Source organism: Molossus molossus, unplaced genomic scaffold (assembly GCF_014108415.1).
Source record: "Molossus molossus isolate mMolMol1 unplaced genomic scaffold, mMolMol1.p scaffold_m16_p_10, whole genome shotgun sequence".
NCBI classification, from domain to species: domain Eukaryota; kingdom Metazoa; phylum Chordata; class Mammalia; order Chiroptera; family Molossidae; genus Molossus; species Molossus molossus.
This window is the reverse complement of record NW_023425345.1, coordinates 3661763-3684956: the sequence shown is the minus strand read 5'-3', so window position 1 is coordinate 3684956 and position 23194 is coordinate 3661763. Positions and strand designations below refer to the sequence as shown.

Genomic DNA, 23194 nt, shown 5'->3' with positions numbered 1-23194 from the left:
CCATTATTTGAGCTATTACTTAAAAATAATTGAGTTCCAAGGTCTCCCCCAGTATATTGAGATAGAACCTTGGGTCTATTAATCCTCAGATGATTTTGATGTGTACCCTAAAGTGTGGCTGCTACTGCTGTATCATTGGGCAAGATTTTTTAACTGAGTGGCATTGTAGGAAAATTTATGTTTTACAAAGATAACACTAACAGTAATATAAAGGCCATGTTTGAATGACAGAATAACTGGAGCAAAGGAGTTCGGTCATGAGGCTAGTACAGGAGTCTAGGAGTTCAGTGACAGTGGGAATTAAGACCTTGTGAAAGTCACCAGTGATCTTTGTGTTGTGGAATACAAAGGTCTATTCTCCAGTTTTTTCTTACTCTGTGTATCAGTAGCATTTGACACAGTCAGTCACCCTTCTTTTTTGAACCATTGAATTATTTTTTATTTCTTATTTATCTCTTTTCTTATTTTCCAGTACAAATAATAAATGACAAGTAAACATTTAGTCTCTGTCCAGTCATAATAAAAATTGCCTTTATTTTGCATTACCATTTTTGCTCACTCTTTAACAGGGATCGTATTTTGTATCCTAAATTTAATACAATGGCCCTGATGTACCTCACCAGACATTAGGCATGAAATAGGTAGGTAACAATCACTGGAGATACTTTTCTCTGGGGAATATTCAATGGTATTAAGGGAAAAAAAACATAGCAGTTTGTATTAGGGACTCAACAAAGTATATACTCTAGCAAAAAGGTCCTTATGAAGTCTTTTTTTTTTTAACCCTCACCTAAGAATACTTTTCCATTTATCTTCAGACAGAGTAGGCAGGAGAGAGAGAGAGAGAAAGAAAGAAAGAAAAACATCGATGCAAGAGAGACACATCAATTGGTTGCTTCCTGCACAACCCCAACCAGGGCCGGGAACAAACTGCAACCGAGGTAAGTTCCCTTAGCGGGAACCGAACCTAGGTCTCTCTGGTCCGCAGGCCAACACTCTAACTGCTGAGCCAAACCAACCAGGGCAGAACTGATTTTTTTTTTTTTTTTTTCCTTATCCTTAATTGATTTCAGAGAGGGAGGAAGTGAGAGGAAGAGAGAAACATTGATGAGACTGGCCGCTGCCTGCATGTCCCCACTGGGGATCAGGCCCACAACCAGGGAATGTGCCCTGATCAGGAATCGAACTGGTGACCTCTTGGTACATAGATTGATGCTCAGTCACTGAGCCACACCGCTGGGCCGTACTGAATTTTTAATTTTAATTAATTTAAATAGCCACAACTAGTTAGTGGCTATGATGTGGACAATACAGATATAGAACATTTTTATTAATGTAGAAAGTTAAGGTAAATCAAGTTATTTGGGAATCGTCTTGTGACTCTCTCTCTCATTCTCACTCTCACTGAGAACACAGAGCCAAGTCTTTTTTTTTTTTCTTTATTGATTTTAGAGAGAGAGGAAGGGAGAAGGAGAGAAAGAAACATTGATGACAGAGAACATCAACTGGCTGCCTCCTGCATGCCCCCCAGTGGGGATTTGGCCCACGACCTGAGCATGTGCCCTGACTGGCAATCGAACCGGCAACCTCTTGGTGCATGGGTCGATGCTCAACCAGAGCCACACCAGCCAGGCACAAAGCCAACTCTTAACTGGGGTCTTTGAAGCTCTTGGTGATATCCCTACCCCCCACTCTCCTATTTGTTTAGTCCTCTCCTGCCAACTGGCCCCAGTGCACTGAGCATGCTCCTGGCTTGCTTTTCTCCCAAATTGCTACATGACTTCATCTTTATTTCCTTTGAATCTCCGCTTCAGTGTCCCCTTATCAGAGAGGTTTTCCCAGGCCAGACTATGTACAGTACACCACCACCACCACCATTACTCGCCTCCCACCCATCACAACCCTCCTCCGAGCATACATTTTGAGCTCAGTAAATTTATGTCAAGTCATGGGAAGATGTATTTCTGAATGATTTAGAAAATTGAATTGCTGGGAAAGCACAATTAACTTAGTCTAAGAAATGTAAGGGCTTCACATATTGTTATGACCAAAGTATCTGTTCTACTTGGAAAAGAAAAGTACTTGTGTTCTATAATTTTTAAATTTGTTTATTTAGAAAAATGGGGTTAACATTTATATAATGCATAATGAGGACAGAATATTCTTTTTTTCCTGACATTTTTACATTTTAAAAACAAAGCAATTGGGTAAATATAGATGTATAGATTTTTTCAAAAACGTAATAACTATATAATAGCCACACTGAAAGTTTGGATATAGAGAAAAAAATTCTTCCAGAAACCCCTACCCACCCACCCAGCTATAGTGATAGAGATTATTTATACACAATCTCCTTTTCAGACTTTGTTGTTAGAAGTAATGCTATAGAGAAATCCTTATACATAGAACTTTGCCCACATTATTTCTAAATTTAGTTGCCCAGAATGAAATTCCTGGGTCAAAGCACATAAACATTTAAATTTTTTAATAAATATTTTAAAATTTACATCCATGTTGACTATTTAATAGGGGCAGTCAATATTTAATGTAAATGTAGAAAGAAGACATCAAAACTAATCTTTAAGATTTGTTACTACAGCCGTGGCCGGTTTGGCTCAGCAGTTAGAGTGTTGGCCTGCAGATCAAAGAGTCCCGGGTTCGATTCCAACCAAGGGCATGTACCTCGATTTTGGTTCATCCCCGGCCCCAGTTGGGATGGTGCGGGAGGCAACCAATTGATCTGTCTCTCTCACATTATATTTCTCTCTCTCTCTCTGTCTTTTCCCCTCTCCCACCCTCTTGCTCTATCTGAAGGTAAAATGGAAAAATATCCTCGGACGAGGATTAAAAAAAAAAAGATTTGTTACTACAAATGTTCCAGGCCTTGGGTTTTTCTACCTTGCCTTTTTTATTCTTATTCAAATATTCAGAAAGTAACATAGTCTAGCAGGCTTTTGTCTTGCTTTTAAATTGCTGTCATTTTGCACCTGCACTGCTTCATTAACTGCCATATTGGCTCCAACTAGATTTTCACTTTCTCCAACCCAGCTGGAGATTTATGGCTTTTAAGCCAGAATAATTAACTCCCTGCTATGGGAATGTGCAAACCTGCACTTTAATCACTCTGCAACCCAGGTACAAATAACCATTTTCCAGAAGCTTAGTAGTGCTTCTCTATGATCCTTCTGTATTCATCAGAAAAGTATAGTACATGTGCAATATGAAGAAGGGAGAGATTGAGCAAAGCTAGATAGGAAGTCCTCAAAGTGTAACCTTTATAGTCTTTGTAACTGTCAACTTGTGGAACATACGAGGTACTGACATTTAAATTAAATTATAGAAATAACTTAGGCCCAAGCCAGTTTGGCCCAGCAGTTAGAGCATCAACCTGCTGACTAGAGAATCCGGGTTTGGTTCCCACTAAGGGCACGTGCCATACCTTGCTTGCACTTTGTCCCTGGCCCCGGTTGGGGTTGTGTGGGTGGCCGCCACTCAATGTGTCTCTCTCACATTGATGTTTCTCTCTCTCTTCCTCCCTCCCTCCCACTCTATCTGAAAATAAATACACGCACACACACAAATATCCTCAGGTGAGGATAAAAATAAATAAAATGAAAATAACTTTTGTTAGCATTTCTTTACTTTGTAGTCTTTCTGTATCTCATCTGTGTATCTTTTAAAAATATATTGTTTCATTTTGCCTTTTTTGCACTTTATGTAATAAAACCATACAGTATATAGCCTTTTCTGACTTTTTAAAATTTGGTAATGTTCCTGTGATTTTCCCATGTTAATTTGGGCAGTTAAGGTTCCTATAGTATTTCATTGCATGAATACACTATCATTTGTTTACCAATTTTACCATCAATAGACATTTGGTCACTTTCCAGATTTTTACTATTATGGGGAGTGCTGCTGTGAATATTTGTATATTTCTCTCCTAGGATGAATTTCTCTGGGTTACTGTTATGTCATGAGCATGTTTTACTTGGAATGGTTGTTTCTTTCACTCATTTTGAGTAGTAGAAATAGTAAGGGGAAGGAATAATGAGCTCTTGGCAAGGAAGGGATGGCATACATTCTCAAGAGAAATGTGTTGATCAGGAGACCAGCTCATTTGTTCAGTAGAGCTTTTAAAGCTGAATGAAGAAGTGGGGAGAAATGAAATTTCAGACAATGGCTATTTAATTTGGAAGCCAGCAGATTGGGAAACAAGCAGAGGAGATTTCCCATGGATCATAGAAGAAAACATTGGAAAAGGAGTTAAAAACAATGCTGATGGCCTAAAGTAGCACTGTCCGATAGAAATATAAATGAGCCACATAATGTAATTTAAAGTTCTTAGTAGCCACATTAAAAAAAGATAAAAAGAGCCCCAGCCAGGTTGCTCAGTTGATTGGAGCTGTCATCTCATATACCAAAAGGGTTACGGGTTCGATTCCCAGTCGGGGCACATACCTAGGTTGCAGGTTCAATCTCTGGTTGGGATGCCTACAGGGGGCAACCGATTGATGTTTCTCTCTCTCTAAAAATCAATGAACATATCCTAGGTGAGGATTAAAAACTTTTTTATTTAATAAAATCTCATGACATTTTTTTTAACCCCCACCTGAGGACACTTTTTTATTGATTTTCAGATACAATGAGAGGGACGGAGGGAGGAAGGAAGAGAAAGAGAGAGAGAAACATCAACATGAGAGAGACATGTTGATTGGTTGCCACCACACACGACCCCAACCATGGCCGGGGATTGAATCACAACCGAAGTACATGCCCTTGACCGGAATCAAACCCACAACCCTTTGCTCCACAGGCCGACACACTAACAGCTGAGCCAAACCAAAAATCTCATTTGGCCAGGGCAAAATCTCATGAAGTTTTATTTATTTATTTTTTATCCGTACCCGAGGACTTTTTTTTTGCATTCATCTTCAGATACAGCAGGAGGGAGAGAGAGAGAGAGAGAGAGAGACACATCGACTGGTTGCTACCCACACCACCCCAACCGGGGCCATGGACAAACTACAACCGAGGTACGCCGCCCTAAGCGGGAACCGAACCCGGGACTCTGTGGACTGTGGGCCGACGCTCTAACCGCTGAGCCAAACCGGTCAGGGCTCTCATGAAGTTTTAAAAAATAAGAAAAAAAGTAAGTGAGCCCTGGCCAGTTTGTTTCAGTGGTTAGAGCATCGGCCTGCGGTCCAGAGAGACCCAGGTTCAGTTCCCGCTGAGGGCATGTACTTCAGTTGCAGTTTGTCCCCAGCCCTGGTTGGGTCATGCGGGTGGCGGCTACTCGATGTGTACCTTTCGTCGATGTTTCTCTCCCTTTCTTCTTCTCTCTCCCTCCCACTCTATCTAAAAAAATGAGAAAGTGTCCTCGGGTGAGGATAAAAAAAAAAAGTAAGTGAAATTAATTTTAATAATATATTATTTTCTTTAACTCAATATAGCTAAATTATTATTTCAACTAGTAGTCAATGCTTGGAAATTTTTACTTTTTCTCAATACCAAGTCTAATCCAGTATGTATTTTACACTTAAAGCACATCTCTCCTTAGATTAGCCCTGTTTCAAGTTCTCAATAGCCACATGAGACTAGTGGTTGACAATGGACAGCACAGGTTTGCAAACAGTTATATTAGTTTCTTTCCTGGAAACTACCACAATAAGTTACCACAAAGTAGGTAACTTGAAACAACAGAAATATATTCTCTCACAGTTACGGTGGCTAGAAGTCCTAAAACCAGTGTCATCAGGGTTGACCCCTAGTGGAGGCTGTTAAAGAGAATCTATTCCATACTCTTCTAGCTTCTACTGACTGCTGGCAGTCTTTGGTGTTCCTTAGTTTATAAATTTATCACTCCAGTCTCTGCCTCCATACTCACATGGTGTTCTTCTACCCATCTCTGTCTTCACATGACTTTCTCTGTTTCTATGTCCAAATCGCCCTCTTCTTATAAGGATATCAGTCTTTGGATTAGGGCCCATTCTAATCTAGTATAACCTCATTCTAAACTTGATCTGCAAAGATCCTATTCCAAATAAGTTCACAATATGAGGTTCCAAGTCGGCGTGAGTTTTTGGGGAAGCACTGTTCAACCCAGTACAGTTGCTAAATTAAATGGAAGATGCACACTGAACGTAGTAAATATGATTTCATGGGTCACTGAGGTATAGTGGACTAAAACTCCAGTTTGGAATATAGTGTTGATAGATAGTGTAGCATATTTTTACACTTTTAGTCCTTCCCCCACTCCACAAAAAAATTGTAATGTGGTGAGATTAGAACTATGTCAGAGACAGTAAGTTGTCACACTGGTGACCATTTGGGTGAACTCAAAGGAGAGATGAAGAAGAGTTGTTCTTTGGGGGAAATTGTGTCCCCTGTGCTGGCCATAAAACTGGTACAGAGGCAAAAATGTACAGTACTGGTGTGCTCACATGTGCTAATGGTCTGACACTTAAAAAAAATAAAATAATTTTTTTAATTAGTTGACAACACTCATCATCATCTCTGAGAGGATAGAGAGGAAACAGGTGGGAGAACTATTGCTTTAAAATCATTCCAAAATGATAGAATTGATAGGTTAAGTGAAAGCAATTGAGATCCTAGAAGAAAATGAGTTAGTGAGCCAAGTATAAGAAACCTGAACTTAGATGTTTCTAGATTAGAAAGTATCAAAAGATAAGAAGATATTCTTGAGAATGTGACAGAGTCTGTGACTCAAAAGTATAAGGAAACCGATGAATTTAACTTTATGATGCTAAAGAGACAATGGGAAGACCCAGTGGATCTCCTGCTGAAAGCTTTCTGATGACTCACTCCTTCAGAGGGCATTTTCAAAAGATGGAAAGTAAGGGTATGCAAGCAAGGATGAATATGTGTAAGAATCCAAGTTGGGGGATTAGAACAAAATAAGCTGAGAGTTGCAAAAAAGTAAGCAAATTAAAAAGAGCCTTTAGAGTTTGGTTTGGTGACTGGGAAAGGAAATGATTTGGACTATTATATAATGGTAATTGATTATGTGGAAATAAAATTTTTACTGCTTTTGTTGTCTCTATCACGAACAAGAATGTTCGACCAAAAGGGTTAAGATTCCTTAAATTAGGGAATGTAAATTCTACAGCAGAGAAAGAATTTGTGAAAAGAATTGCAGAACCCTATCTGTGATCTTGGAAGAATGCCAGGGGTCTTCAGGGAGTGTTTAATGACAACCTCTCTTTGCTGCCCAAATCCTAAATTTTAACACAGAAGAAGGTACATGGGGGCCAAAATATCCCTTTTACTACTGTGAAAGCTGATACTGAAGAATGTGAGCTTTCTAATACTGAATTCCAGCCTTAACCCTCAGTAACTGGAACAGGGCAGTTCTCCTTGTAGACTTGCTAACAGGAAAGGGAAAGAGGCCTGGAGTGTTGTGATTGTGATAAATGTGGGTGCCCCTCTGTGGAGACTCAGCTCAGAAATGGGAAAGACCCACCTCTGCCCTACAAGTAAATGAAAAAAGGAGGGGAAAGTTTAAAACAATTTTTGAAAGAATAAGGAAAGTTGCTTAAAGACCTTATGCCAATTCCAGGCAGGATTCTGGACTAGATTATAAGATGGATTTTGAGCACCTGTAAATAGGAATCAAGAATCATAGCTTGCTGCCCTGGCCGGTTTGGTTCAGCGTTTGGAACGTCAGCCTGCGGACCAGAGAGTCCAGGGTTTGGTTCCCACTAGGGGCACATACCAAAAGAAAACAAAACAAAACAAAAGAATCAGAGCTTGCTGCCCTGGCTGGTTTGGCTCAGCGGTTAGAGCATCAGCCTGTGGACCAGAGAGTCCCAGGGCTTCAGTTCCCACTAGGAGCACGTGCCTCGGTTGCGGTTTGTTCCTGGCCCCAGTTGGGGTCGGTGGGTGGCGACCACTTGATGTGTCTCTTTCACATTGATGTGTGTGTGTCTCCCCCCCACACCCCCGCTCTGTCTGAAGATAAATGCAAAAAATGTCCTCGGGTGAGAATTTAAAAAAATTTTGGGGGGGATTATAAGAACAATACAGTTGTATCTCTGTTTTGACAAGCCATTTGGCAAGCTATCTCTTTGTTTTAGACAAGATGGGAAAATATAGGCTAAATGCTGAAACAGTTGTGTGAATCAGTAAGTGATTGACTATTCCCAGGCTGATCAGTTTCAGGTTGGAAGGGAGTTTTTAGTGGCATGGTACTAGATTATCCTCAGCTCTGTCAAGTTCAACATTCTCTTCAATGACTGGATCGGGGAAAGACTAGGAATAAGTAGAATAAAAGAATTTGATGGAGTGACTGTTAATAAGTTCAAATATAATATTCACTTAATAGGTATTTTTCAAGCATCTACTGTGTGCCGTGCACATAAAGATAAATGTAAGGTTCTAAGATAAAAGCATAAATTAGTAAAATTTTAAAACCCAGCTGCTTAAATACTACATAGGGGAGCAAAACATATTTTAAAATATTGTAGATTTTATTTTTAGTTTTTAAATATTGTAGATTTTAATTGACAATAAGTTTAGTGTGTGAATTGGCAGTTATGATGCAGTCATCAGAGAAACTGAGCTCTTAGGCATTGTTAATAAAAGCATAGCTTTTAATAGAAGGGTTAGTTATGGCCAGGTCTACTCAGTACTAGACTATTCTAGGAAAGATAGCTTTCTCCTCTGGACTCTACATTGAGATATTTAATGAGATACAGGTGAAAACGCTGATCATACTTAGCCCAAAGATGAGATGCAAGAGAGCTGTAGTCATTGTCTCTAGACATTTGGAAAACCATCCTGTGGAATAAGAACATTTATGGGGTCCATTTCTAAAGATTTGATGTGGATTAACTGATAAAATTCTCAATCACAGAAGTCAATATTATTATTCCAATTTTGGAGATAGGAAAATGGAGCTCAGAAAGGTTAAATGAATAACTTGCCCTGAGTCACACACCTAAGAAATGGCAGACCCATGCAGTCTACCTCTAGACCTAAAATCTTAACCAGTGTGCTACTTGCCACTCATGGAAGAGGGATTAATTTTGTTGTCCTTGGCATCAGCTGATTCAATAGGTTCAATGAAAGAAAGGGTAGAGAAACTCAATGCAGGTCAGATAAAGCATCTTAAAAAAAATTTTAAATGTTTTTATTGATTTTTGTGTGTGTGTGAGAGAGGAAGGGGGAGAGAGAGAGAGAGAGAGAGAGAGAGAGAGAGAGAGAAACTTCGATGTTAGAGAGAAACATTGATTGGATGCTGCTTGCACACCCCCTACTGGGATTGAGCCTGTAACCCGGCCATGTGCCCTGATCAGGAATCGAACCAGAACCTCTCAGTCCATGGGACGATGCTCAATCCACTGAGCCACACCAGCCGAGCAGTTAAAAACATCTTAAACAAGCAGTCCAAACATGGAGGGAGTCCTGTCTCTTATGGTGCCTGCAGCCTATCCTACCTAGCTCACTCCTGAAAACCACAGGTGAAGAATCAGCTGAGCCATTTGACCTTCTAGGCAACTCTGAGTAGTATGAGAAATTATAAGTTGAAACTCAGTGTCTCTTGTGTATAAGTTGATATATTTATTTGTATAGCAGAAATACATTCTTCTAAGCATTTATTTAATAGCTTTATGCAGTTTGATATATTTTGTTTTATGGCACATTTTGAGTAATAATTTCTCAAACGTTATATTGTCTTACAGATGTTTTCCTGATTGTAAAACATCATTTTTGTTGCAGAAGAATTGGAAAGTCTAAGAAAAGAATTTTAAAGCCAATACAATATCCCCAGAGATAACCATTGTTAACACTTTGGTGTATTTTTCCCAGTCATTCAATATTTTTTTCATAAATATTTTTTAAGGAAAAAAATGACTCTTGCTTTAGATCTATTAAGATTCTTTTTACACAAAAGTAATTTATTTTGGTAACTTCTGGCAGTTCTTTTTTTTTTTTGGCTAGGTGTCTGCCTCAATGCTCAAGCAGTTTCCCAACAGTGGCCTGAATCCAGGTCTTTTCAATGTGGGGCCCCAGTTATCTCCTCAACAAATTGCCATGCTGAGCCAGCTTCCACAGATTCCCCAGTTTCAGTTGGTAAGTAGCAGATTTTCCTCCTGTAACTGAAAAGATTATGTGTTTTTCCCTTTTCTTTTAACTTGATATGCTTCATTTTGTGTGTGCTCCACTCGGGGTAAATATGACCAGTAGACCAAAAACTTGGTGGTACTTTCCTCATGGACACTTGACTCAATGACTGTCCTTCAGTACACAGACCCTTTCAATGTCCTCAGTGAGTCCATCGTAGGAAACTTAGGTCCTCTCTCTTTCTTCCTCCTAGGCATGTCAGCTTCTCTTGCAGCAGCAGCAGCAGCAGCAGTTGTTACAGAACCAGAGAAAGCTTTCTCAAGCTGTGCGCCAGCAGCAAGAGCAGCAGGTACATGGGATTGGAAGGCTTCCTCTAGTGCTCTTTGTGAGGAGTGCATTTCTGTTTAACCTTTTCGATAGCAAAGTTCAGGACGTTGGCTTATCGTGTGTCTGTCTTCCCTTGGGCCTTCTTGCTCTGGACTGCCTACCTCCAGCTGGCTCGAATGGTGAGTGCACTCCAGCAGCAGCAGCAGCAGCAGAGGCAACCTAGCATGAAGCATTCGCCATCTCATCCTGTTGGGCCCAAGCCACATTTGGACAACATGGTACCCAACACTCTGAATGTGGGGCTCCCAGACCTTCAAACCAAAGGGCCAATACCTGGATATGGTTCCGGTGAGTTGTTTGTAATAAAAACTACCTTTTTTAAAGCCTATGTTCGGGGTTGGACCTACATTACCCTCTGTTTTCACAACAGCCATACAAAGTCTAGATAGTCATCCCTGTCTTACAGATGAGGTATCTGAGTTATCAATATCCAAGAGTTCCAACGGTTTTCAGAAGCTTACCACACAATTAGTAAAAAGCAGAGACAGGGCTCCAACTTCTGACCACAAAGCAATCTTTTATACCTATGAATGGCAATCTGCTCCCCAGTAGGAATTATTAAAAGCAGGTTTAAATATTTGTACATACTGTGAGAGTGCTGCATGTGCCTAAGGTTATAATCTATTAAAATATATTACAAGTTGAGGTGCTTAACTCGACTGATAAAGTTACCTTCTCTTGAAAAAATGGAGAACTAAAATTAAAATTATAAGGCAAACTGATAAAATTCTTCTGGTATTTGTATTTCATCTGATTTAAATAGAATTAGCACAAGAAAGGTTACACCTTTGACATTCATAAAGAATTTGTTGGCAGGCAAGTTGTAGCGCTTTCTGAACTGGGGAACATGTTGTAAGCAGAATCCAATCAGTGAGGCAACAGTGATTTAAAAATAAAATTTTAAAAATTAAAAAGGTACCACACAGCAGGTCTCTTCTCAGATTCACATTTAGATTTTATTTTGGTAAAGAAGGTCCTCTCCTGTGCAAACTCAAAAATAAGAGAGAGACCTGAAATCCATGCTCCTAGGTGACAAAGTGACCCTGGACAAATGACCCTACTCTCTGTGTTCTAGTTCTGTGAGGTACCGACTCCTTACTGGGGTGTCCACATGCAGAAAAGAGCAGAGACTTCAAGGACTCCTTGATCCTGGATACTAAAAATAGGCATAGAGTAACATGAATTTGGTCTCATTTTAGTAATAAGTCATAGTCATTCATAGTAGCTGAACTAATTGGGAAATAGTCACTTATCATAATAGAAAATGCATTTCCAATAAAATCTTACTTTTTAAATGTATCAAAATTTATAATAGTTCTGTGTGATATACCCAGTGAAAAGTAGAGTTATGAATATTATAGATTGTATACCCAGTGATTATTAAAATAGCAGGAGAGTAATTTGTATCTATCCTGGGATTATGAATGTGGCAATATCATGTACATGTAGGTATGAATTAGAACCATTGGGCTAAATGGGCAGCAGTGGGTGATTTGTTTCTCTTATAATTTATTGTTTAATACAAAAGCAGTAGTTTTGTTTTTGTTTTAAATATGTTTTTATTGATTTTCTTTAGAGAGAGAGGAAGGGAGGGAGAGATGGAAACATCGATGTGAGAGAGAGAAATATCAATCGGCTGCCCCCTTCATACCCCTTTCTGGGGGTGGAGCCCAAAACCTGGGCCTGTGCCATGACCGGGAATTGAACTGGGACTTCTTAGTCCATGGGACAGCGCTCAATCCACTGAGCCACACCGGCCAGGTAGTAGTTTGTTTTTTAATCTACCGCAAAAGGAGTAGCAGAAAATAGAGAACTACAGACAAAGGGAGTGAAGGAGTGATCACTTGAGAGTTTCCTCCAGATGGTAAGCACTGAACCAAGTGGTAGTGATAAACAGATGATGAATTAGGGTTTGTGGAAGCAGGAGAAAGGACAGATAAGATACACAAAGGATTGTTTTTGTAAGAATGATAAGATAGATAAAAGGGATATCCTGGTGAAATGAGTCTTTAGGAAAGCATGGGGCATGTCTTGTCTCTGTACCTCAGCTGCTAACACAGAACTTGGCACAAATTAGGCTCTTCTTAAATGTTCATTAAATTGAACTAAATAGGTTGTTTGATTTGAATTAAAGTGTTGGTGAGCTGGAGAATTACAGGTAGTCTACTTGGTGGATGAAGCAAGTTTGGTTTTAATGAGCAAGTATAATGAAGTCAGTGTTTTCCTGGGTTTTGAGGCACGATAGCTCATAAATAGCCTAAAGGTTGAAAGTAGTATGTACCTCTGCTTTCTGTTAATGTAGCCACTGGAGCACAGCTCCAGAACCCCTTCCCTCCAGACTTGTTGAATGCATTCTGTATCCTAACATTGTGCCTGTTGCTATGTGACATTGAGAAAAACAGAGTTATGTATAACCTTGCACTGATTTTTTTCCCCCCTCTCATGGTTTTGGGTTTGTAGGGTGAAACTTTCAAGACAATTATATCTTCTGTTCTTCCTCTCACCCCATTGATTTTTTTTCCTTAGCAAAACTTGTTATTTAGTTATGATGCTGCCATATTTTAGTGGCATTTGATCCTCAAGTTTCTAATGAGAACAGTGCCCACTTTGCTTAAGGTTTGTTTAGATGGTCTCCTCAGACTCTCCCCTCTTCTAAGATTTAAAACTCATTAATTTTCTACACTTCATGTGTCACAAAAGAACTCTAAACAGCTGAAATTTAATATATTTAATTCACCATGAATTTTAGAGACATTTTAGAGCAACTTTAAGTAAAATTAACATGCAAGGAATGGTTCCTTATCCTCTTACTAATCCCTACATTCTTGTTTTTAATCTTCACCAGAATCCTGGGTTATTTTCAAAAGCTCTTTCTCAGTGACTGGAACCAGCTTTCAGATGGCCTGGAATCCAAGCACCTTGGGCTGGTTTTCTCTGTCAAAGGTAGAGGTGTAATTTGCCCAAGGAGCAACAAACTTAGGCCATTAAAGCTTGTGTCAGAGAAAGCCCTTGTTCTTTTCAACTTCCCTGCCCTCCAATCATTTCAACTCAGCTACATGGGACAAAAGAAGAAAATATCTTAAACCTTTTTTTTTTAAAAAGTGTTTAATTTGAAATATTTCCAGTTCATACCAAGTATTTCTGGTCTCCACCCTTCAAATACTTGGACTAGTGATGTCAGTTACAAACAGTGTGAAGGAACAGAGTTCTTTATATTTATAGCAACATTTTCAACTTGATTTATTATGCATTTGTAAAACTGTATCTGACAACTAGGAGAAGCACAGGGGAGAAAAACATGACCTGGACCCACAGTGGGATTTGGATAAATGGTAATTAGGGGCCAGTAAAACACCAGCAGATGGTAGGAGGTAAAATGGATACAACATGGAGTCTGCTTTGGCCAGAGCTACACATTCTAGAATAAGAATAGATTGGCTTTTGGCTCCTTTAGGCTACCTGAGCTTTAGCATGGTGGGAAACCCTGATCATCTATCTGGGTTGCTATACCTACTATGGCTCTTAAAGGTCTTTCTGGTTATTCATTATTCTTCCCCTTCCCTGTTTCATTTCTTTATTTTAGTCCTTTATTTTACTTTTCATGAAAGTTGGTTTGAAAAAAATATTAAGTACATTCTGATCCAAAATAGATGATGTACCTTGTAAGAATCCATCAATGAACCTGTCACTTTGTCTTTCACCTGTCCAGCCCTGTGCAGTGGGAAAACATTATCCACCAAAACTCTTGTGAGAAGCCTGTCACTTAAGGCTTACCTGGGGGCTCATGGCAAAGTAAATTCTGAACTTCTTACTACAATCTATTCAAGCTTTGAGGTCTTTATCACTGCATAAAAGCTTCTTTCAAATTGATCTCTCAGATTCTGTCCTAACTTTCATCTACCCTGTTTTCACATTGCCAATTCTCTTCCTTCCTTTTTTTTTTTTTATCCTTACCAAAGGACACTTTTCCACTTTTTGTTCAGATAGAGTAGGAGGGAGAGAGAGAGAGAGAAACATCGACATGAAAGGGACACATCAAGTGGCTGCCACCTACACAACCCAACCAGGGCCAGAGAAAAACTGCAACCGTGGTACATGCCCTTAGCGAGAACCGAACCTGGGTCTCTCCGGACCACAGGCTGATGCTCTAACCACTGAGCCAAACTGGCCAGGGCACCAATTCTTCTTCAGAAATACAAACCAAGTTATCTCTCTCTCACCTGCTTCAAGTTTTCCTTTTTTTTTTTTTATCCTCACCCGAGGACACTTTTTGATACTTTGTTCAGATAGAGTGGGAGGGAAAGAGAGAGAGAGAGAGGGGGGAAACATCGACGTGAAAGGGACACATCGAGTGGTCACCACCCACATGACCCAACCAGGGCTGGAGACAAACTGCAACCAAGATACGTGCTCTTAGCAGGAACCGAACCCGGGTCTCTCCAGACTGCAGTCCAACGCTCCAACCGCTGAGCCAAACCAGCCAGGGCTCAAGTTTTTTTTATTTTCTGTCTTAGAGGGAAAAAAGTCCAAACTTTTTTTTTTTAATTGACTTTATTTTTCATTGACTTTTTTTGAGAAAGAGGAAGCAAAAGATAGAAACATCAGTGTGAGGGAGGAACATCGATCAACTGCCTCCTACATGCCCCCCGCCCCACTGGGGATCAAGCCCACAACCCAGGCATGTGTTCTGACCGGGAATCAAACCGGGACCTCTCAGTCCATGGGATGACACTGAGTCCACTGAGCCACTCCAGCTAGGCAAAAGTTCAAACTTCTTTACCTGATATATAAAGACCCTGCATGAGCCCTGGCCGGTTTTGCTCAGCGGTTAGAGCATCAGCCTGTGGATCCAAGGGTCTCAGGTTCAATTCCCTTTCAAGGGCATGCTATGCAGGTTCAGTCCCCGCCCTGGTAGGGGTCAGGAGGCAGCCAATCAATGTCTCTCTCTCTCTCATATCCATATTTCTTTCTCTCTCCCTCAATCTCTCTCTCTCTCTCTTCCTCTCCCTCCCTCCCTCTCTTTCTTCTTCCCTCCATCCTTCCACTCTTTGTAAAAAAAATCAATGGAAAATATCCTTGGGTGAGGATTAACCAAAATAAATAAATAAATACGTTACATGACATGACTGACCCTTCATTTCTCCCCCATCTCTGCCACTCTGCCTCACTTCATCCATAGTTAGCCAGTCATTGGAATCATGTTGGACTCTTTTCATTCCTTAAATGTCGTGAGTTAGAGCCATGTACCTGGTTTCCTTGACTTACTTGCATACCTACCCTAGGTCCTAGATCAAATTTTCCTTCTGCAAAGCCTCTCCTCCCCTAGTACCCTTATCACAACCTCACAGCAGCTTTTATTCCGTATTAGTTTGATGTGTGAACATCTTCATCTCAGTTGGAGAATCATTCTGGCCCCAACATTCTATCTGACTCAAATGTCAGCTAAATTAATGTGAGTGAAATGGTCTTAATTACATGGCAGGCATACATTTTCATACCTTAACAGAACCATTATGTTTTTAGCAAGCAAAAGCCAAGATCAGTATTTTGAAATGAAAATATCTGTTTCTGAGTGAAACTCCTTATGAATTAGTCTTGAAGTTACAAATGAAGCTATTCATGGGTTCTGCTTCAGAACTCTTGTTACTGATACTAGAAATTTATAGAAAGACATAAAATGTGGTTCTCTGTTTTAGGCTTCAGCTCTGGCGGCATAGACTATGGCATGGTTGGTGGGAAGGAGGCTGGAACAGAGTCTCGCTTTAAACAGTGGACCTCCATGATGGAGGGACTGCCCTCTGTAGCCACACAGGAAGCCAATATGCACAAAAATGGTAAGAGCAAGCAAAGCATTATGAGTTGGAGCTCTTCTGATCGTCAGCAGGCCTTGATGAAGTGTCCTGTAAAATTATTTTACAACACAGGATTTTAGCTTTGTCTTAGCAAGCCTTTTGGTTTTTTTCTCCCAAAATCTTATAGTCACCTATGGAGGAAAATTATGTGTATTTCAAATTATAAGAAACTTAAAATGCTACTTCTAATTATAGGGAGCAAAATTTCTCTCCTGCTGCGTGATGGAATTGAAGGTAGTAGAAGTGAACTTAAGTACCCATTAGGGTAAAACCCTAATGAATTGGCTGAGAGAACAGAATCGGTTTTTTTTTTAGGTGCAAAAGATCACAACAAATATCTATCATATTGATTTTGAACCTTTCAGTCTCCAAGAAATGACTAACAGATAAATACATGAGATTTGAACTTCCCACAAAGCTTTCTTGTTCTTTATGAATTACAGGGTCTACTGGACAGCAATTGAGGGCATTTCAGGCTTTGGCTATAAGTATGGGGCAGCCCTTCATCTCCATAATTCTCTGTAGGAGCTTCTCCATTTCCCTGTAAGACAGATAAAAGGTCTTGGAGTCTTCCTTCAGCTTTGTTTCTTTCACCTGACAGTAATTCACTTGGACTCCACTCTCTATGAGAACCAAGCATAAATAGGTGTGGGACTGCTCCTGCAGTCTGAAGCCTTCCAGGATTCCTTTATAAGACGCTCTTTTTTTTTTTTTTTGAAGGAGGGAGAGATGGAAACATTGATGAGATAAAACATTGATTGGCTGCCTCCTGCATGCTCCTCACTGGGGATTTGGCCCATATCCTGGGCATATGCCCTGACCAGGAATCAAACTGGCGACCTCTTGGTGCATAGGTCGACGTTCAATCACTGAGCCATACCAGCCAGGCCACAAGACTCTTAAAAATGTATCCATCCAGAGGCTGTTGAAGTGGCCACTTGGAGCTCTCTGCCTGCTTTCTGCCTTCTGTGGCACAAAATCAAGAACAATGTGTAGAAACTATAAGATCTGTTTCTGAACTTAGTGACCCAAGCCCAACATCTGCAGCTTCAGGCACTTCCCTGCTTCTTTCCCCAAAGACATGATAGGTGCGTGACAGTACATTCAAAATGCCATGTGAGAGGGTAGCTCGAAGATAAAATAGCCACTTGCTTTTTTAGAACTTAACAGATAATATTTTTTCCCATTTCCTAAGCAATCTCCAAGGGAATCCAGCTTTTCATGTTCTGCTACTTCACTGTAATCAAATTTCTTCACTTGAATCAAATTTCTTTTAGAGGTTCCAGAAAGTCAGTGACTTCTTAGCTGAGTATGGAGATAGATTTGATAATACTCCTGCTAGGCCAAACCAAACAGATTATTTTAATCAATATTTATACAAATATTTTAATACATTGCCTTAGAACTAATTTTATGAGTTCGTAAATAGGATCCTAAGAATAGATCAATTGACAGACATGACAACAGCATGTAAAATTTGTTTGAGAAATAGGTAGAATGGTTTCTCACAGAAGCTGAAAATTTTATTTCAAGTAAAGCTCATTTTTGTTAGTTTAAGGGAATTTTAAGCTTTTAATTTTTTTTCCTGCCTCGTGGCATATAAAATGTATGAAGCGGGCACTGACTAAACCACTGAAATGCTCTCAGGAAAGTAGTTACAAAGGATTTGCTGTTCTTCATGTGTGGGGCAATGGATCTCAGAGCTGCAGAGTTCACTGCTGGTCTTGTGCTGGCAAAGACCTTAGGCAGGAATTCCATCTCACTGCTTTGGAATTTAAAGCAATTACAGATGCTTTTCTCTCCAGGGGACTTCCCTACATTAATATTGCTTCTTCCAGTGAAGTTAGGCCTGATCAACACTGAAGAACTTGGGTGGGTAGTATCAGTACAAATGTAGTTAAAAACTTTATATGCTGTAAATTATTTAATGTTTTTATTATTTCTCACACTCAAGTTATTCGTGTAGAAACTGTAGGGATAATGGCATGATTTGTAGTTTATGAAAGTTTAGTTAACTTCATAAGACTATGGAATTTTAAAACTGAAAGGAACATTCAAAAATGAAAATAGTGCTGTGTGCATGAGTGAGAAATTGAAATGCTCAGAAAAGTGAAATGAATTATTCGTGGTCATCCAGCTTATTAACTATATACTGGGTCTCAAGTGTGACCTCTCCTTCTAATACTCTTTCTACTACATAAGCTTCAGAATATGGTATTTGTTTGAGTTTCTCTAAATAAAAAATTGACAAGTTCTGTTCGCAGGACTCCTTTCCAAGTGTGAATTAATTTCCTCTTTCTTTTGTCAGGCGCTATAGTGGCCCCTGGTAAGACCCGAGGAGGGTCACCATACAACCAGTTTGATATCATCCCAGGTGACACACTGGGTGGCCATACGGGTCCTGCTGGTGATAGCTGGTTACCTGCCAAATCTCCACCAACGAATAAAATTGGAAGTAAATCCAGCAATGCCAGTTGGCCTCCAGGTATTGTCCAGGAAGTGTTTGTTTTTGTTTTTTCTGAGACATCATTTGTTTTTTAATTGTTAATTTCAGATTCTGAACAGATTATTTTTGCCACCCAATTTAGTAAGGCACCCACTTTCATTGTTTTCATTCAGTAATTATTGTCTGATAGAAACAAGGCATGTGCTAAGCTGTGGGAAGATAGAAAATTTTCATTAGATTGAGTCTCTGCTCTATAGCATTCAGTCAAGAAAATAAGGTAATGACACTGAACCACCTACAAGGTAAATTACTATGTAGCAAATACTGCACAGACTTGAATACGCTGAAGGAAGTCAGAGGAGGCAAAACAGGGCATAAAAGAAGGTGACTGCAGCCTGGACTTGGCATGTATTTGCCATAGGATACCTTGTAACTTGGATTCTTCTGAACTATCCATTGAAATGATTTGTTTATTTTTTAATATGTTTTTATTGATTTTTGTTTTTGTTTTTTTGAGAGAGATGGAAACATCAATGTGAGAGAGAAACATCAATGGGCTGCCTCCTGCGGAGGATTGAACCTAAAACCTGGGCATGTGCCCTAACTGGAAATTGGACTAGGATCTCTCAGCCCATGGGACAACGCTCAATCCACTGAACCACACGGGCTGGGCAATTTTTTTTTTTTTTTGTACAGATAGAGTGGGAGGGAGAGAGAGGAAGGGAGAGAGAGAGAGAAACATCGACGTGAAGGGACACATCGAGTGGCTGCCACCCGCACAACCGACCACGGCCGGGGACAAACTGCAACCGCGGGAACCGAACCCGGGTCTCTCAGGACCGCAGGCCGACGCTCTAACCGCTGAGCCAAACCAGCCAGGGCCGGGCAATTTTTTTTTTAAGCAAGTATTTATTATCATTTAGGTTCCAGGTTCGAAGTAGTGGGTGAATGAGAATATTCGTTACTTGCTTTCTTTTCTCTCTCTCTTTGTTTTGATATAGATAACCTGTTTTTATTGTAGAAAAAAATTTAAATGGAGTAAAGCAGAAATAAAAAATAATTTGGTATATGTCCTTCTAAACCTCTCTCTGTAATTGTGTTTGTGATATGAATATGTAGTTTCATTTTATTAAAGTAGGCCTATTATATTATGTCTGTTGTCAGTGTATGATGCATGTTACTTTCCCTCATCATGATTAGAAAAATGAAAGTTTATAGAGTCTGGCCAGTGTAGCTTAGTGGTTGAGTGTCAACCCATGCACCAAGTGGTCACCGGTTCTATTCCCGGTCAGGATACATGCCCAAGTTGTGGGCCTGATCCCCAGTGTGGGGCATGCAGGAGGCAGTCAGTTGATGTTCTTTCTCATCGATGTTTCTCTCTCTCTCTCTCTCTCTCTCTCTCTCTCTCTCTCTCAAATCAATAAATGAAAAAAAAAAATTAAAAAAGTTTATTAACACTATTACATAGCTTTAAATATGATTTAAATTAACCAATAAAAAATTGTAAACACTTATTTATACATATTCCACGCCTTCTCATGATAAGCCATATTATTCTTGCTGGTTGTCCCTGAATGTTCCACGTAGTAGTGGTCAATTGTATTGTGTTTTCTTATGTGCCTCTGAGCCAATTTCTGGTGAGATAAGTGGGAGAAGTCACTGATTTCCAACAAGATTTTCTCCTAGTTCTTGTCCTAGATGCCTGATCAGTTCTCATAAGCACCAGTCTACTTAATTCTGGCTTCCTGCCCGTGGACCTGAATTTCCCTAGGAGGAGGAAGAGCAGGTTCTGGGACTAGGCACTGATGAGCTCTGGCATCAAGTTCACAGCCATAGACAGAGAAGATTGACATGTTGACACAAAGGTGTTGCTGACAGTGTATATTTTCAAGCTGAATTTTTAAAAAATTTTATGACGAGCCCGGCTGGTGTGGCTCAGTGAATTGAGCATCGTTCCATGGACTGAGTGAGAGGTCCCAGTTCGATCCCTGGTCAGGGCACATGCCTAAGTTGAAGGCTCAATCCCCATTAGGGGGCATGCAGGAGGCAGCCTGTCAGTGTTTCTCACATCGATGTTTTCTTTTTTTTTTCAATTTGTTTTTTATCCTCACCTTAGGACATTTTTTTTTCCTTTTTTGTTCAGATAGAGTGGGAGGGAGAGAGAAAGGGAGAGAGAAAGAAACATTGATGTGAAATTGACACATCGAGCGGCTGCCTTCCACATAACCCCATCCAGGACCCAGGGCAAATTGCAACCGAAGTATGTGTCCTTGACCGGAATCAAACTCGCTACTCATTGGTCCGTGGGCCATCGCTCTAACTGCTGAGCCAAACCAGCCAGGGTTCACATCGATGTTTCTATCTCTCACTCTCTAAAATATCAATAAAAACATATTTAAAAAAAAATTTATGATGAAAATATGAAATAAAATAGATTGAATATTTAGACTTTTTATAGATCTATTTCTTATATCAAAAAATAACTTCATTGTACCTTCTACCGCTAATACTTGTGCTTTTTCTCTCAGAATTCCAACCAGGAGTGCCATGGAAAGGTATCCAAAACATTGACCCTGAATCTGATCCCTATGTCACCCCAGGAAGTGTGCTGGGGGGTACAGCCACATCTCCCATTGTAGATACTGATCACCAACTTCTGCGGGATAACACCACAGGTAAATAAGTCAAACATCCCTTGTATTGATTCAGCACCCAACATTTTTAAATTTGTCAAGCCGTGGCTTCATTTATACTTGCTATATTATCTAATAATTTAACCAGAAAACATAAGAACATAAAGCTTTCCACATTTATTTTTTAGGTATATTATGTTCACTCTTCTGTTGTAGGTTAAATAAAATACTTCCATGTTTCACTTGTTATACTAACATTTTTCTACAATATTTTCATCTTGTTTTTCATCTGTCACTCAAAGGGTCTAATTCTTCCCTCAACACCTCGCTGCCTTCACCTGGTGCCTGGCCCTACAGTGCCTCTGACAACTCCTTTACCAATGTTCATAGCACTTCAGGTATGAGTGTGACCTATTTGTTTCCTTTTGCTTAGCACTTTCAGGTTCCCTTTTACAAAGGAAATTGGCATTTATTTCTTAAGGAGTACTTTTATAAGTAGTTAAATAGCATATGTTAGTATAGATGGAGACACAACTCTTGTATTGGCAATGTCCTCGAGGAGCTTCAAGTGTCAGAGAGGCAGGATGAAACACACACAGCTTTAGAATAAGACAGATGGTGACATAATTGCAGGGAGTTGTCAGTGTTGAGAGAGCAGAGGTTATATCCTGATGGCACAATTGCTTTTATTTTAACCATTCTGCCAAGAGAACCAAGGGCCATGGGAAGAACCAGTTAAGTACATTTTGTTATTCCTAAGGCAGCCAGTAACAGTTTGCTTTTCTCTAAAAAATCCTTCCAGCCGGCTCAGTGGATTGAACGTTGGACTGAGAAGTCCTGGTTTGATTCCTGGTCAGGGCTCAAGCCTGGGTTGGGGGCTCAGTGCCCAGTGGGGGAGTTGCAGGGGACAGTTGATCGATGTTTCTTTCTCATATCAATGTTACTGTCTCTCTCTTAAAAAAAATAATAAAAATGTTTAAAGAATAAAAATAAAAGCCCTGGCCGGTTTGGCTCAGCAGTTGGAGCATCAGCCTTCGGACCAGAGAATCCCAGGTTCCATTCCCGCTAGGGGCACATACCAACAAAAATAAAATAAATAAAGTATGCCCACTCCTGCATATTTATTAAAAAAATTTTTTTTTAATTTAAAAAATAAAAATAAATAAAAAATAAAATTAAAACTTCTTCCACTTACAGACAAAGGCTAAGGGCAGCCGTGGCTGGGTAGCTCAGTTGGTTAGAGCGTTGTCCTGATACACCAAGGTTGCGGGTTCAATCCCTGGTCAGGGCACATACAAGAATCAACCAATGAATGCATAAATAAGTAGTACAACAAATCAATGTTTCTATCTCACTACTCTCTCTTCCTCTCCCTCCCTTTCTCTCTCCATCTCTTCCCATCTCTCTCTTCCTCTCCCTCAAATTAGTAAGTAACAATGAAAAAGAAAGGAAAAAAAAACGGCTAAGGGCCAAGGGATAAAAAGTGCCCTTGATTAATTCTACCAAAAACATTTGTTGAGTTTTTTTTGTTGTTTGTTTGTTTTTGTGTGGTTTTGTTTTGGGTTTGTTTTTTTTATCCTCACCTGAAGATATTTTTTCCATTCATCTTTCAGATAGAGTAGAAGGGAGAGAGAGTGGGAGGGGAGAGAAACATCGACACAAGAGAAACACATCGACTGGTTGCCTCCCGCACAACTCTGACCAGGGCCAGAAAGAACTGCAGCTGAGGTACGTACCCTTGGCTAGAATCGAACCCGTGATTCCTTGGTCCGTGGGCCTACTCTAACCACTGA

The 23194-nt window shown here is 39.9% G+C and overlaps 1 protein-coding gene across 15 annotated transcripts in view; it reads left to right on the top strand.

Annotated features, from left to right (window-relative positions):
- The window catches only part of TNRC6B (trinucleotide repeat containing adaptor 6B), a 281369-nt gene that overhangs the window by 237578 nt on the left and 20597 nt on the right, over positions 1-23194 (top strand). For 12 of the 15 annotated variants that reach the window (XM_036252298.1, XM_036252295.1, XM_036252297.1 and 9 more), the window contains 7 exons: positions 9961-10092; positions 10337-10432; positions 10578-10758; positions 16167-16304; positions 18631-18807; positions 21297-21443; positions 21704-21799. In XM_036252298.1, the coding sequence (XP_036108191.1) occupies positions 9961-10092; positions 10337-10432; positions 10578-10758; positions 16167-16304; positions 18631-18807; positions 21297-21443; positions 21704-21799 (967 nt within the window). The remainder of the gene's footprint in view (positions 1-9960; positions 10093-10336; positions 10433-10577; positions 10759-16166; positions 16305-18630; positions 18808-21296; positions 21444-21703; positions 21800-23194) is intronic. The other 3 variants (XM_036252301.1, XM_036252303.1, XM_036252307.1) reach the window with 3 other exon arrangements.